The 17322-nt window shown below is 36.4% G+C and overlaps 1 protein-coding gene across 3 annotated transcripts in view; it reads left to right on the forward strand.

Moving 5' to 3' along the window:
• Positions 1–17322, forward strand: part of ZNF326 (zinc finger protein 326) — a 44148-nt gene that overhangs the window by 15421 nt on the left and 11405 nt on the right. For all 3 annotated transcript variants that reach the window (XM_037498193.2, XM_037498194.2, XM_054690803.1), the window contains 4 exons: positions 6934–7045; positions 13801–13948; positions 15581–15680; positions 17033–17163. In XM_037498193.2, coding sequence (XP_037354090.1) covers positions 6934–7045; positions 13801–13948; positions 15581–15680; positions 17033–17163 — 491 coding nt within the window. The remainder of the gene's footprint in view (positions 1–6933; positions 7046–13800; positions 13949–15580; positions 15681–17032; positions 17164–17322) is intronic.

A 17322-nucleotide genomic window follows, 5' to 3' on the forward strand; every position in this document is an offset into this window, starting at 1 on the left:
AAGCTGCCTGCAGCCTCTGCAATGCCGGTTCAATCCCCGGGCTGCCATTCAGGGTCCTACTGGTGCGCAGACCTCTCCTGCCGCGCCGCGCTGCACCCCTCAGCAGTTTATTTCGTCAGTCTGCCTGTTCTGTTCCCCCCTCTGGCTCTGGTGAATTCTGTCACCCTCCCGTTTTTCTGACTGTACCCAGTGCTTATATAAATAAATAAATAAATCTTGGGGGGTGGGGAGGGAGAATTATCCAATGATAGTTTAATTCATGTGCCCTGGTCATCCCTCTTCCCTAAATACTTTTGGGTAAAACCAGAGCATGCACACACGAACATATACATGTATGTAAATATATATATATAGTATTTATTTGTTAATTTTATGGTTTCCATATTTTTTAAAAGGCCTTATACAACTTTGATTTGTGTTATTGTTGGAGGTTTTAAGATTTATTTTATTTATTTATGCGTACAAGAACTGGCCAGAGGTACGGGGAGTGGGGGTGGTGGTGAGAGGACGCACAAGAGACAGAGTGGGGAGCAGAACAGGCGGATCCACTGAAATACACTGCTGAGAGGAGCAGTGGGCGAGACAGGAGAGGTCTGCTATGCCATGTGGGTTAGTTCCTTGACGGGATTGAGCTCATGCTGCAGTGGCTGGCGATAGCTTAATAGCGCTGAGACTTTAATCCCTATGCCACCAAAGAGGCCAGTTTTGTTTGAGTTATTTGTAAGGAAGCAGTATGTTATATACTACTAGAATTCCCTTTATGAGGATAAAAGGAAGAACATTTTATGTTCTTTGGTGCCAGGAAAAGCAGTATTTCTTCTAGAAAATTAATTTAAATTTTTTGGACATGATGATTCTCATCATATTTCAGTTTGAACATTGTTAAAAATTGAGAGCCAATCTGAAAATGAAATTAAACATTTTCATTTGTGTTTGCATCAAGAAGAGTAAAATACTGAGGAATATATTTAGCAGGCGTTAAGATTTGGACTCTGAAAAGTACAAAAACATTGCTTAAAGAAATTAAAGAAGAGCTAAGTAAATCAATAGTAACATGTTTAGATGGTAATATTACCCAAACTGATCTATAGATTAAGTGCAATACTAAGAGAATTCCACTTGACTCTTTTGCAGAACTTGACAACTTGATTCTGAAATTCATAGGGAATTGAAAGGTACCTAGAATAGCTGAAACAGTCCTGAAAAAGAGCAACAAACTAGAAAGACATTTTAGGATTTTAAAGCTTTCTATAGGGCATCAGCAATCATAACATTGTGATACTGGCATAAGGACAGACAGATCAACGGAATGGAATTGATAGTTCATAAATAAATTCATAAATCTGTGGTTAACTGGTAAGGATGCAAAATTATTTATTGGAAGAATAGTCTTTTCAGTGAATGTGGTGCTGGAACAACTGGTAGCCACATGCAAAATCTAAAATGCAATACCTAATTAATGCAGGAACTAAAATTGAAATTCTTAGAAGAAACCATAGAGGTGAATCTTCATGACTTTGAATTAGGCAAGGAATTCTTAGATATTACAACAGAAGCATGAACAACAAAGAAAAGATAAATTGTATTATTAAAATTAAAAACTTGAGAAAATATTTGCAAATCATATCTGTTAAGGGTCTTATGTCTAGAATAGATAAAGAACTCTTTTCACTCAATAAAAAGATAAAACTAATTGAAAAGTGAGCAAAGTATCTGAATAGACAGTCCCCCCCAGCAAGGATATAAAATAGCCAATAAATGCATGAAAAAATAGCCAATACCTTGTTATAAGGGAAATGCAAACCAAGCCTATGATGAGGGACCACTTCATACCCACAAGGATGATTAGAATCAGACATAATAACAAGCCTTAGCAAGGTTGGGGAGAAATAAGAACTCTCATTTCATTCACTGCTGGGAATGTACAGTACTATGGGAATGTAATATAATGTACAGTGGGAATGTACAGTACTGATACATGCTACCACTTTAGGAACTTTGAAAAAGATTATGCTAAGTAAAAGAAGCAACTCATCAAAGTTCATATTTTATGACTTTTCACAGGAAAGTCTAAAATAGGAAACTGTAGAATAGTTGATTGGTGATATCTTTGAGCTGTGGGTGTCTACGGAGTACTACCTAAGGGGTACTGGGTTTCTTTGTAAGGTGATAAAAATTTTTTAAAATTGATTGTGATTATGGTTACATTTATTGGTGAATATTGTATACTTTAGATGGGTGAGTTGTATGGCACGTGAAATATATCTCAAAGCGCCTGTAAAAAAATTAAGAACCAATTTACTCTTACCTTTTTTTTTTTAAACTTTGTGTTTCTAAATGAAATCAAGTGCATTTGGTCAAATTAGATTAAGGCAAAGTTATACCTAAATAAAAGCTAAGGAAATGTCTTTTAGCATTCCTTGTGAAAATGGAGTAGCAAAATAATATATAACAATTGTCTTGCCTATTTTTCTCTATATATTTAATTAATTATAATAATTTTTACCTTCGTGTCAGAAGTGTTGTATCTTTCCAAGTACAGTGACATTGCAAGGTTCCAAAAATTGTCTTCTTCAGAACTAGTATTTGATTAGTTGGGACTAGGAAAGGTTTGGGTAGTTGTAATGAATTCCAAATTTTTTTTGGTCATGTTTTTTGCATCCAAGTTTAAAAACGAGGTGTGTTGTGTATTATAATGAATTAGAGTGTGTTCCTTTGATGCTGGAGGTACTAAACAAATGAGACTAACCTTCAAATAATTAGAAAAATAGGAGGAATGAGGCAAAGAAACAAGAGTTGTAGATTAGTGTTAGTTCATTGTATATTTTATATTTTTGGATTCTGATGTATCTTTGTGTTTTGTATTTTACCTACATTTGAATTGTTTAAGGATTTATACATGTATCCAGTTTGATAAAAGAAGAAATGTTGTAATTGTTGATGATAGTAAGGTAGAGTTTAACCAAATGCTTGCTTCATGCCAGGCACAGTGCATTTGAAGGTAAAAAATTAGTTAAATGTATAAATGAAAATAGGCAAGACAGTAGTTGTATATTTTGCTATTCCATTTTCACAAAAAATGCTGAAAGACATTTCCTTAGCTTTTATTGAGGTATAACTTTGCTGTAATGTAATTTGACATTTAAGTTCATTGAGAAATGCAAAGTAAAAAAAAAAAAAAAAAAAGCCCTCCCTTGTGCCTTTGGGGCTAAGTCTCAGTGCTGTCACCATGACAGCCTGAGTTTGATCCCTGGCCAGGGAGCTAACACACATATGGCATAGCAGACCTCTCCTGTTTTTTCCTGCTACTCCCCTTGGCAGTGTTATTTCAGTAAATCCACCTGTTTGCTCCCCACTCTGTCTCTGGTGAATTCTCTCACCCCCTGCACCTCTGGCCTACTCCCCAGCTCTTTTGCGCAAAATAAATAAAATCTTGAAAAAGGTAATAGTAAATTAGTTTTGCATCAGCCTACAGTGATTATGTGTATCAAATCACTAACACCTGAAAAAGCAGGCATAGAGCAGATACATAACTTGCTGCTTAGGTCAAAGAACCAGTAGATAATAAAGTCAGGATTTATTCCAGGGCAAAACTTGATCTACAAACCCTACATTTAAACCTTGATGTGATTGTAACAGCAATTGCTTTTATTACTTTTTTCCTCTTTTAAGACAGCTTTTTAAAAAGGTGTAAAAAAAAAATTGAAAACGAAAATGTTAGGGGCCTCCCCGGTGGCGCAGTGGTTGAGCGCTGGGGCCTGTGAAGCTGCCCACAGCCTCTGCAGCGCCGGTTCAATACTTGGCTACCGGGCGAGTGTCCCACATGGCACGCTGACCTCTCCTGCCGCCCCCGCTGATCCCTCTCAGCATTGTGTTTCGTCAGTCTGTCTGTTCTGCTCCCCACTCTGGCTCTGGTGAATTCTCTCACCCTCCTGCGCTTCTGACCGTACCCAGTGCTTATATAAATAAATAAATAAATCTTTAAAAGAAAAAAAAAAAAGAAAGAAAATGTTAGTGTCCTCTCTCAGAATGTAGGACCTATAAGAACAAAACTCAGGGCCTCCCCGGTGGTGCAGCAGTTGAGTGCTGGGCTGCGAAGCTGCCCACAGCCTCTGCAGTGCCGGTTCGATCCCCGGCCGCTGGGCGAGGGTCCCACATGGCGCGCAGACCTCTCCTGTCTCTCCTGCTGCTCCCCTCAGCAGTGCACTTTGGTCCTTCTTCCTGTTCTCTTCCCCACTCTGGCTCTGGTGAATTCTCTCACCCTCCCACGCTTCTGACTGTACCCAGTGCTTGTATAAATAAATAAATAAATAAATCTTAAAAAAAAAAAAAAAGAAAGAACGAAAAAGAAAATAACTTTAAGTTGGAAGCCTGGAATATTTAAAAAAAAGAACAAAATCAGAAGATTTAGTTTTTTCAGTTTTAATCGAAGTATTTATATCTTAGATACATTTTTGAATAATATTCAGTTTTTCTTGTTAATACAGTTTATTACAGAAATTTAAGCAAAAGAATAAAATCATCCATATACCTATCATACAGAGATAATTGATATTTTGATGTCTTTTTTTTTAAATCCAGGCTTATACATTCCTAATTTACACATATATCCATATTCTGACATTCTTGTCTGACTTTGTGCTTTTTCTGCCTGTCAAATGCAGATGAATTACAAGTTAGCTGGTTCATGTCAATTTCATAGCAATTGATGTTGGTCATGTCAATGATGGCTGCTTTTATTCAACACTGCTAGGTACTGGCCAGGCATTTGGGGCTAATAAGTACTTTATCTATACTTTTTGGACCATATTTTTTTAATGTTAATAAATTTGTCAGACTTAAGGTAGTGCCTGTAACTTCATGGTAACCGTTTTCATTGAGCAGAGATCAGTAGGTGTAGTGTTCTTGTTTTGCTTTACCACTAAATAATTAAAATCTTGACGGCCCCTGATAAGACTGATGGTAAGATTATCTCAGTGGGAGAAAATGTGCTATTTGAAATATTCCACCAAGTTATGATAGTCAAATATGACATTATGAGTACTTTGAGAAGTACAATATTTTTTATGAACTTGTCATAGCTGTTTTTTTAATTGGGGGAAAGTTCTGCTTAGAATAATATTTTTATCTGTTTATTAATGTTTAAACATTAATTTTCTTAAATCTACTCTCCTGCCATGGTTTGTAACTGATAATCTATTTAATAAAAAAATAGCACTGTTCTGGAATTCTGGAAACCTGATGCCATGTAAGCTAGTGGAGTGTGTGTTGTAGGGATACCTTTTGAACTTTTAATTGATAGATTGTTACTTACCAAATTGTGTACTCTGGGTATTACTGGAACAAACAATTCAGGTGATTTTCTTGGGGCAGATTTCAAAGATACACTTTGCAGATACAATTAAATATTTTAAAGTTTGATATATACATTGATTTGCTATTAAAGTAAATATATGACTCAACTTTATTTCCTTTTTGACAGAATTTGAGAGTACTGAATTGTAGGTGAGAATAAAACCAAAATTCTTTGGTTAAACAGGCTTTTGTAGTCAAGTGTGAAGTATTTACTGAATATTCAGAAATAAGAGGTCTTATTACTACACTGAAGTGTAGACTGAGATTTGTTAGAAATCAATAGGAAAGGGAATCATATTCTATCATTTGACTGGAGATAAAACATTTAGTCTATGAAAGTGAATTCAAATTGCTTGTTGTTTGAGATAATATATAAGTAGATTTTTCATAGATTGAAGGTTTGAGGGAAACTGAATGAGGATATTAAAAATGGTTTATAAAATAAGAATTACATTAAAGTTCTTAAAGCAAAAAATATATTTTTGAAGTACTGATTTTATATAATTTTGAAACATCCCATTGTATTACCTAGCGGGTAATACAGTAAATATTAGCTTGCTGTGTTCATGATTTTGTAGATATTTTCTAGTGGTAAATGATAATGCATAAAAGAGAAAGTTTAAGAGCAGTTCAGTTTTTATTTTTACATATATTACATTAACAGTGAGATACCATGTCACACCATGTAAAGTGGATGGCTATAATAAAAATAATTGAAATGATAAATGTTAGTGAGGATATTGAAAACTGAGACCTCTTACACTTATTGGTGGGAATGTAAAATGGAATAGTTGCTTTGGGAAGCAATTTCGTGGTTCCTCAAGTGATAAAACGTAGATTGCCATGACCCTGCAGTTCAACACTCCTTGAATTGAAGTGTTCAGACAAAAACTTGTACATGGATGTTTGTAGTGGCATTATTTACAATAACCAGATGGGGTAAACAACCCAAATAAGAGGTGCATCAACGCAGTAGAGTATTATCCAGCGATGAAAAGGAAGGAGGTACTGATAGGTGGCAGAACACATGGATGAACCTTGAAAACATTATGCTAAATAAAAGAAGCCAGACAAAAAGGTCACATATTGTATGATTCCATTTACATGACATAACAGAATAGGGAAATCTATAGAAACAAAGCAGGTTGGCAGTTGCCAGGGATAGGGGGCAAACTCGTTGGGGAGTGACTGCTTAATGTGAGTATGAAGTAATATTTACATAAAGTACATTACTTTAGTAATCCCAAAGATTACTTAAGGATCCCAAAGTGATACTTAAGATGATCTTAGGTGATATGGATATTGTTGCTTAAAAAAAGGTTAAGAAAAAATGAGGCAGGTTAAAAAATATGTAGTAAATAACCATGTAGATGAGAAGTAAATATGGAAAAATTCGTAATGATGATATTCAAATGAAGTTTCAAAAATACTGAGTAATCTCAAACTCAGATTTTTCTGATGAGTGCAATTTAGATTATGTCACTAAATAAACTATGTATGTCTGTGAACTTACATGAACTGTTGACTTGAAAGAAATAATGGAAAAATATATTAAGTCTTTTTTGTCTGATACCCTAGCAAAAACTGATCCTAAAAAAGAAGAAGAAGAAAAGCGACGAATTGAGGCTCGGCGAGAGAAACAAAGGCGCAGAAGAGAAAAAAACAGTGAGAAGTACGGAGATGGATACAGGTTTGTGCTTAGTGGTCAGAAAATTGGGCACTTTATAAAACAGCTTCCTAGGAAAGACAGATACATCAGTTGAAATGTTAATAAATATCTGAGCATTAAATGAAAAGCTTTGCTCAAAGATAGATGGAAATGCATTTGATTTTTGATATATATGTAGTCACTAATTAGAAAATTTAAGAAGAGGTCCCAATCATAATAGTAATCCAAAAATAAAAAAAATGCTTAGATATATACTGTTCTTAAGAAATATATGTGCTAATGCTAAGAATCAGAAAGTCTTCTTGAGATTTGATTACAGAGAGACATAGTGATATTCTTTGATAGGAAGCTAAATATTACAAATGTAGCAAGACTTCCAATCCTAATTCCAAAGAAAATTTTGAAACAGAAGAGTAAATTAGTGGGTACTGACTTATCTGAACCATTAGAAAGTCACTGAAACATTAGAAAGTTTTAATAGTTAAAGTATGTGGTACTAGGAAAAGATAATATTATACCTGTAAACAGATAAATTGTATGTCAGGATGGTAATATATAATAATAGAGACATTACAAACGAAAGGGAGAATTGCTTGAATACCTAAATAATAAGAATATTAGTTTAGATCTTTCTCATATTCTAACTAGGATGAATACAGATGTAGTTAACAAATGTAAAAGTGGAAAGTTAAAGGAAAATCAAAGAAAATATTTTTTTAATTAGGAAGTTTTTTTTTTTAAAAGATTTTATTTATTTTTGCATAGAAGAACTGGGGTGTAGGCCAGAGGTACAGGGGGTGAGTGGAATCACCAGAGACAGAGTGGGGAGCAGAACAGGCAGATCCATTGAAGTACACTGCTTAGAGGAGCAGTGGGCGAGATAGGAGGTCCGCTGCACCATGTGGGTTTGCTCCCTAGGGTTGAATCCAGACTGTTGCGGTGATAGTGCTGAGACTTAAGCCCCTACTCCACCAGGGAGACCCCTAAAATGGAATATTTTAATCTCTTCAAGATTTTTTTCTAGGCTTAGTTACAGAATTAATTGAAAATGGCCAATTTCATTAAAATAAAAATTTTACTTGAAAAAGCAGTCATTTTTGGAAATACTATAAACATGAGTAATGATTACCATCTAAATAGAATAAGTATGAATCAGTTTGCTTTCTTTTAAAGATTTATTTATGCATACAATAACTGGGGTACAGGCCAGAGGTGTGGGGGGTGAGAGGATCCACCAGAGACAGAGTGGGGAACAGAACAGGCAGATTGACTGAAATACACTGCTGAGGGGAGCAGCGGGTCAGTCAGGAGAGGTCTGCTGTGCCATGTGGGTGTCTCCCTGGGTGGGGATTGAACTCGTGCTACGGTGGCTGCAGATAGCTTCAGAGGTTGTGTCTTAAACCCTTGTGCCACCAGGGAGGCCCAGTATGAATCAGTTTTTTAAAAAAGTAGAAAAATAAGATACCCAATGTATAATTTGCTGACCACATAGTGTGGTATAACTCCTGGAAAACAATTTAGCAGTTTTAAAAATTGTCTTGACACACATAAATATTTTAAAAGTGTATAACAGGGCCTCCCCGGTGGCGCAGCGGTTGAGTGCTGGGTTGCGAAGCTGCCCGCAGTCTCTGCAGCACCGGTTCGATCCCCGGCTGCTCCCTGGCCACCGGAAGAGGGTCCCACATGGCGCGCAGACCTCTCCTGCTGCCCGCTGCTGCCCTCAGCAGTGTCTTTGGTCCTTCTGCCTGCTCTGCTCCCCGCTCTGGCTCGGTGAATTCTCTCACCCTCCTGCGCTTCTGACTGTACCCAGTGCACGTATAAATAAATAAATAAATATTTTTAAAAAAGGGCACATTAAACCTTTAAAAAAAAGTGTATAACAGTAAAAAGTAGTTGGGATGGGAGGGAAATGGTTTTATTTCCCATGTTTGGGTACTGTTTTTATTCCTTTTTTTCTTAACATATGAAGACTACTTACTTCACCAACTTCATTAATTGAGGAACTGTGTTTATCATATTCATCAGTACATCATAAGAACAATACCTGCTCTTACAAGGTCATTCAGTAAATATTTACTTTTGAGGAATAGCAACCAAAAAAAAAAGTCTTGAGTTTTTATGCTTGTTGGTTTCGCCAAGAGAAGAATCTAAAATTATAGTAGGATTTCATATAAAATGATGCCACTATATTTTTTATGATAGCTCTGAACATGAAGCAAATGCTGTTGATAAGGAAATGAGTAAGTAATAAGTAAGGCTTGACTCATCCCTCCTTAGACTTTTTAGACCGTTGTTAAACAGGAAGGCGATAAGACCTATAATAGCAAGGAGAAAATGCCAGCCAAATATTTTAAAAATGTGGAAAAATAAATGTTAGGAGAAACTAGGACAAGAGTGATCCCCCCCCCCATCTTTTTCCTGAAATCTGTTGGGTACTGCTTATTACGCTAGGGAAAATAAAGACTATACAATTTTAAAAGTAAATTTAGTGTATTACCTATCAAAATAATTTTTGCTCTATAAAAATTAACATGTTTGTATAGCTAGAAGAAAATGAAATATTTCTTGTAAGTGAAATTCTTGGTGACTAAAACTTGATCTTCAAAACTTATTTTAGAGAAGAATCTGTAAACCTTTCCATTGAGATATATTTAAAGTGCATGATTTTTGGTTCATATTAAGCAGAATACTTTTATTTGGAATTAATATACACATTGATTGTGTTTATGTAAAATGTAGTCTAAAAAATTTCAGGTACATCTTAATTCTCATTGTTTTTAGAGTGTCCTTGATCTTTTTCTTTTTTCTGGGTTAGGAGTCATTTGTGTAATCTTTTTGTCTAGCTTTAATAACCTTTTCCTATACTCTTTTCTGGTTTATTGCTCCTAAGTTATTGGAACCTGAGAAAAAAATGGGATTAAGTTTATTAAGAATTAATCTGAAAAGAAGTTCAAGTTTTCAGAGGCAGCTATTTTTGATTTTTTTTTAATCTTTAAAAGTCAGAGAAGCCATGGAAACTAAAAAATTAAAGTTGAATCCAAACAAGCACGGGGCCAGTAGGTCAAGGCAATGTTTATTGCTTCCCTTTTCCTAGCTTTATTTATTTTTATATTTTATTTTATATAATTCTTACATCATTTTTCATTTTTGCACAATGTATACATTTTCATTTTGGTTATATTCCCCGTACAATTCCAACCCATCCCCCCTTATTTTGGCCCGAATCCCTTTTCTCCTTTATAGCTGACACACTATTTTGATTTTTTTTTCTTTATTATAATTAGTCTTTTTCCTGGTCCTTTATTTAGGTTTTCTAAATTTCTGCTATGAGTGAGACCATCTGATATTTTTCTTTTTCTTTCTGGCTTATTTTGTTGAGTATGATCCCTTTCAGCTTCATCCATGTTGCTGCAAATTGCATGAGTTTATCTTTTTTGATTGCTGAGTAATATTCCATTGCGTGTATATACCACATCTCTTTTTTTTGGGTGGGGGTTGGGACCCTTGCCGGTGGCCGGGGATCGAACTGGCGCAGCAGAGGCTGCGGGCAGCCTCGCAACCCAGCGCTCAACCGCTACGCCACCAGGGGAGGCCCTGTACCACATCTTCTTGATCCAGTCATCTATTTGGGGGCATTTGGGTTGTTTCCATAGCTTAGCTATTGTAAATAGTGCTGCTATAAACATAGGGGTGCAGGTGCCCTTTTGAATTAATGTTTCTGTGTCCTTTGGGTAAATACCTAGGAGTGGAATTGCTGGATCATATGGAAGCTCTATCTTTAGTAGGTTGAGGAATCTCCACCCAGCTTTCCATAGTGGTTGGAACATATTTTTGATTCTTAAAGAATATTTTTCCCCTCCTGGTACAGTTCCTTCTCTTCATAGGGTAACATGTTTAGTTACTTTGGTGATAAATTAAAATAATTAGTACCAATGTAGGAGTCCATAGATGACTTTACATTATAATATAGATTAATTTTTCTGTTTAATTACCCTGTGATACTTTCCTCATTAAATTTACAGACTTGGATATGATTTATACATATCATTAATAGGTTTTTAGAAAAAGAAAGAACAGGGCTTCCCTGGTGGCACAAGGGATTAAGTCTCAGGGCTATCAAGCTATCACCAGCCAGGGAGCTAACCTATGTGGTGCAGCAGACCTCTCCTGTCTCGCCCACTGCTCCTCTCAGCAGTATATTTAGTAGATCCGTCTGTTCTGCTCCCCACTCTGTCTCTTGTCAATCTTCTCAGCCCCCCCCCCCACCTCTGGCCTGTACCCCAGTTGTTGTATGCATAAACAAATAAACATCTTTTTTAAAAAAAAGGAAGAACAACTTTGATTTAGCTGGTTTCCCCATAAATCTGAATATAAAACAATGCCATAATCAAAAGATTGTCAGTTAAATTTTCATTTTAGGGTAAGATTTTTAAAAATCACCTAAAATTAACTTACCATTGCACTTTTACTTTGAGTTAGGAGGGTAAGAGATTGACAGTAATAGCGATATGCTTTGTTTTGGATTTAAATGCTTTGAATAGAATAACGAAGAGGAAAGGTAAAGTAACCTGGGGGATGAAAGCTATTAGTGTGTGAGAGACATAGACAAATAAAATATATGATGAAGAGCATGAAGAGAAGTACAAAATGGGCTTATAAATAGGAGATGAATTATAAAGAGGCGTGCAGTGAAGGTAGGGGACTGGATGGAGGTAGATGTGAACTGATCTGGAAATGGTAGGGTTGAAGTAGGAGTTGTTAGATAGCCCCCAGGTTAGAAAGTACAGCTTGAAGTAAATGCAAAGAATTAGGAATGTTTCACTGAGATTCAGGAAAAGGAGAGTACTAGATTGCAAATGACTCTAGTGGAGTAAACTGTTTAATCTAACTTAAGCTTCTAATGAAGATATACTATGTGTCAGTACTGTAAAATGTATTAGTGGGTAAAGCCAAATTTTTTTTTAAAAAGATTTATTTATTTATGCATTACAAGAACTGGTGTACAGGGCAGAGGTGCCGCGGGGGTGGGAGTGGGGGTTGGGTAGGGTGGGTGAGAGGATTCACCAAAGACAGAGTAGGGAACAGAACAGGTGGATCTACTGAAACACACTGCTGAGGGAAGCAGCAGGCGAGACAGGAGAGGTCTGCTGCGCCATGTGAGTTAGTTCCCTGGCGGGGGATCTAACTGGTACTGCCGTGGCTGCAGATAGGTTCTTAGTGCTGAAGTTTAATCCCTTGCACCACCAAGGAGGCTCTAAAGCCAAAAATTAAAAAATTTAATTGGGAACTGAAAGTGTTTTGACTTTGTTTTTAGCATTAAGTAGTCAATGAAAACTCGAGAGTATAATGTACTAGTGCTCCCTTTAGGAGGTAACAATAATTTATTGAATAATTACTATGTGCCAGGAACTGTTCTGAGGGTTTTATATGTATTTATCTTTTTTTTTTTAAGATTTATTTATTTATGCATACAAGAGCTGGGGTACAGGCCAGAAGTGTGGGAGGTGAGAGGATTCACCAGAGACAGAGTGAGGAACAGAACAGGCAGACTGACTGAAATACACTGCTGAGGGGAGCAGCAGGTGAGACAGGAAAGGTCTGCTGCGCCATGTGGGTTGCTCCCTGGCTAGCTGGGCATTGAACTTGTGCTGGAGAGGCTGCAGATAGCTTCACAGTGCTGTGCTTAACCCCTTGTGCCAGCAGGGAGGCCCAGTATTAATCTTTTAAATCCCCATGGAAACCACAACAACGGATTTCATTTCATTTTTAAAGATTCATTTGTTTATGCATACAAGAGCTGGGGTACAGGCTAGAGATGGGGGGGGGTGAGAGGATTCACCAGAGACAGAGTGGGGGGCAGAACAGGCAGATTGAGTGAAATACACTGCTGAGGGGAGCAGCAGGAGAGTCAGAAGAGGTCTGTTGTGCCATGTGGGCTGCTCCCTGGCTGGCTGGGGATTGAACTTGTGCTGCAGAGCCTGGGGTTGCTTCACAGTGCTGTGCTTAACCCCTTGCGCCACCAGGGAGACCTGGGTTTTTATTTTATTAAGATAAGAAAACTAAGGCCCAAGGCAGTCAAATAACTTGATTTTTGTCACACAAGAGGGATAGGATATAAATCTAGAAGTTGGCTCTAGATCCATTATTCTTAACTAGGAAAATAACTCTAATGGCAGTATAAGGAATTAGTTGGAAAATGGTGACTAGAGACCAGTTAGGAAGCTGTTTCCATAATTCCTTAATGTCAAGGAAAAGAAAATAACAAGAATACTTTAGGTATCCATATTAAATGGAAGAAGAATGGGGAAATTTATCCTGTTTCTCAATCTGTGTGTTTGTCTAGTTGAGGCTTATTAGTCATCCTGAAATGATCTTTAGAGGACAGGACTTCTGACCACCCAAGAGCTCCAAGGACTGAATTAGGGTTCCCCTGACTTTTTTGATACTAAAATAAGTACTAGAATTTTAGACAGTGATGCTTCTTGGGGTTTGCTTTGGTTTTCTAATTGGACTAAACTTCAAGGGGGTAGCTTAGTATTGCATTTTAAAAATTCCACTGATTCCACCTCTCATCTGCCTCTAGGGTGGGCCAGAAATGTCAAGTGGTGTATGACAGTATTGACCAAAACAGTACTAAAATACTGTTTTTTCTGACTTAGACTGAATTTAAAATCAACCATAAAATGGCAGATCATTTATGCTGGTAAAATTAGTTTCATTGGTGTAGTCTTATGAACACTTAAGGTAATATTTAAAGAAAACTTTTTTTCTTACAGAATGGCTTTCACATGTTCATTTTGTAAATTTCGAACATTTGAAGAAAAAGATATTGAACTGCATCTGGAAAGTTCTTCTCATCAGGAAACGTTAGATCACATTCAGAAACAAACCAAATTTGACAAAGTAGTTATGGAGTTTTTGCATGTAAGTAGTTGTTTTTGAAATGAGAAGCACTTTATTTGGTACTTGAAAGTCTTTTGTTTTTTCATCATTCCCCATCTCTGACCCATTTTGTGTGTCTAAAAGCTTAAATTGCTGTTTACTTAAAATTAGCACAGAATTTACTGTTGTTTTAAAATTAGCCCAGAATTGGATGTGGACTCCTATAATACAATTTGAATATTTTTAGAGAACATTTTATGTTTTTCACAGTAACTTGTGGTGGAGGTGTCAGAAAAAAGAATTCCTTTAACAGCTGTTCATTGATTCAGAATCATCTATCATTCTTTGAGAGTCTGCTGTATACCTGATGCTATGCTGGGTTCATTATTTCATTTGGATCTCAGAGCAGTTCCTTATAGTGTGAAAGATCATGTTTTAGAGCAGTTTTGTGACTGTGTCAGTAAGTGGCAGTCTGAATTCAGAGCACCAAAGCTTGATATCTGTTTAGTGTTTTTGTATTGTCAGTGTGTGGTTATCTAGATGTTTAGCATTTTTTCTTGAACATTCCATCCTGTGTTAGGCACTGAAGACACAAACACTGTCTTTTATGAACTAACAACTGATTCTTGAATAGCCTTTCCTTTACAACATGGAAGAGAAAAAAGATTCCTAGCTGGGACCATTCTGTGGAGATTACATGTTCTCCCTATGTGTGTGTTTTCTCTGGATTTCCTCCAATTCCAGAGATATATATATTATGTTCATTGGCATGTCTTATGTCTTACATTGTCCCAGTCCGTTTGTGAGTGTGAGTGCACTCTGTGATGGAGTGGTGTCATGTCCAGGATTGCATTGATCTGATGCTCTGAGCTGTCAGAACACGCTGTGCCACACTTGACCTTGAAAAATAACCAGGTTGAAAAGGAATGAATACAAATTATTGTTTAATATTAGAAGTGTTTGGAGTCTTTTCTTTGGAAGCTTGGTGGTTTTTATGACCAGAAATATACCTTGCGGGTTTAACTCTCATACCAGACTGCAGGCCAATTAAGCCTGTAGTGAAATTGGTTTCCTTATATGTCATTTCACTTTAAGTAGCAGTTTCCAAGAACCTACCAGTGATATTTAGTGAGAACTTACTCTAATTGGAAGTACAACATACAGCTACATAAATGGCACAGTTAAGTGGAAGGGTCAAGTATGATAGTGCAGAAAGGGTTTGTAGATAGCAAGATAGTTGGGACCACAGGAATGCTTAAGGAAGGAGCTAGAACTGGACTGCTCTAATTGTATATATGATTAATTTGGGCAAGAGAGACAAACATCTTAGAAAGTTAGAAATATAGTCACTGTTCATTCTTCTGTATCCCTTTATAATTATGTCCCTCCCTTAACTGGTTGCTATCTGTAATTTAGTTCTTAAGTACCCTCTTCCCTTGAGAAGACCTCTTGACTTTGGCAACCCCTCTGTGATCTCTCTTTTTTCTGTATCCCTAAAATACAGCTTGAAAAGTGAATACTTTTTGCAGTTTCCTAGTATTTTGGTAATCATTTCAATGAAATTATAAGCTCTTTGTGAATAGATAATTGTTAAATAACAGATACTATATCTTCCATGGGCTGACCATGGTGCCTAGAATATACTACGTGTTGCATTCTTACTTTGTTTTCTAGGAATGTATGGTTAATAAATTCAAGAAAACATCTATTCGCAAGCAACAGACAAATAATCAAACAGAAGTTGTAAAAATAATAGAAAAAGATATTATGGAAGGTAAGAATTTAAACATTATTTTAGGAACTTTACATATATTTTTATAATTTGAATTTGCATGAATTTTATATAACATAACCTGTTGAGGCCTATTAGAATGATATGAACATAGAACCGCATATCCACAAAAACGTATCCTCTCCTTGAGCATCCTCACCCCATAAAGTAAACACAACAAAACAAAGGCTCAACAGAGATCTCCTTCTCCTTCATTTATGTTGGAATGTGCTCCACCTTCAAAGCCAGGAGTATGAAGTTAATTCTAAACATTTTACTTTAATCTACCAAGTCTGGTTTTTTACCTCCTTTTTAAACTGTATTCAACTCTTTATCTGTTCCCTTTATCATTACATTTTCCTAACTAGTTTTCTTGACTCTTCCTTAGATCTAATTTTACGACATGATTTCATTACTTCACGAATTTTCAGTGACGTGCCTCTCCTCTGCAGGATTCAGTTCAGTTCCTAGGCACAGCATACAAAACTCTCCATGGTCTATGCCTTACTCTTTTTCATTGTTCTCATCTTCTGCCTTTCTTTATATTTTGTGACCCAGCCATACTGAATTACTTGTAATTCCCAGAAAGCATCATTTTTTCTTAAACCTTTTCCTTGCAGATATTTGTATCTTTACCTCTATTAAAATATTAATCACCATTTTCAGAATCTTAAGTTTTGAAATCAAGATACTATGTTTCTTATGAGTTCAGTTTTGACAACCTTTCCCCAATCCCCATCTGCCCATTTTCATACTCATGGAAATTTTTGCTTTACTACAGAATCAACATTTATGTTTTTCTATATTATATTTCTGGGGAATGAACTTAGAGACTTCAGATATGATTGTATATAACAAGAAATTTAATACAATTACATTTTGTAATTTTAATCTGTCTTCCATGTAAATTTAACTATCAGATTTATAAATACTATAGAAAAACCTCAAAACTTCTTTTTTTGGGAAGAAGGTACAAATAATCATGAAAGTGAAGTAGTGTAAACGTGGTTTGTCAGATATAAGAATCTGAATCATTGCTTTTCTTTCTTTCTTTTTTTTTTTAAAGATTTATTTATTTATTTATACAAGCACTGGGTACAATCAGAAGCACGGGAGGGTGAGAGAATTCACCAGAGCCAGAGCGGGGAGCAGAACAGGCAGACTGACGAAGTACACTGCTGAGGGGAGCAGCGGGCGTGGCAGGAGAGGTCTGCGCGCCATATGGGATCCTCGCTGGCAGCCGGGGATCGAACCCGTGCTGCAGAAGCTGCAGGCAACCCAGTGCTCAACCGCTGCGCCATTGGGGAGGCCCTGAATCATTGCTTTTCTTATTAATAATCGGATTTCTTCTGTAGGTGTTACTGCAGATGACCACATGATGAAAGTAGAGACTGTTCACTGCAGTGCTTGCAGTGTATATATCCCTGCTTTACATAGTTCAGTTCAGCAGCATTTAAAATCTCCTGATCACATCAAAGGGAAACAGGTACTTTGTTGGTCTATCTTAATGAAGTTATTGAATTATTCACCAATCCTTTATTGTCCTTTAAAGGCCATTGTGTCACTTCAGCTTACTTGTGTACATCCTATTAACCTCATGCATGGGTAACTATAAAGATACTTTCAGAAGTATGGTTAGCATAGT

The sequence above is a fragment of the Talpa occidentalis genome, unplaced genomic scaffold (genome assembly GCF_014898055.3).
Source record: "Talpa occidentalis isolate TD23 unplaced genomic scaffold, MPIMG_talOcc4v2.1 talOcc4.9, whole genome shotgun sequence".
Taxonomy (NCBI): Eukaryota; Metazoa; Chordata; class Mammalia; order Eulipotyphla; family Talpidae; genus Talpa; species Talpa occidentalis.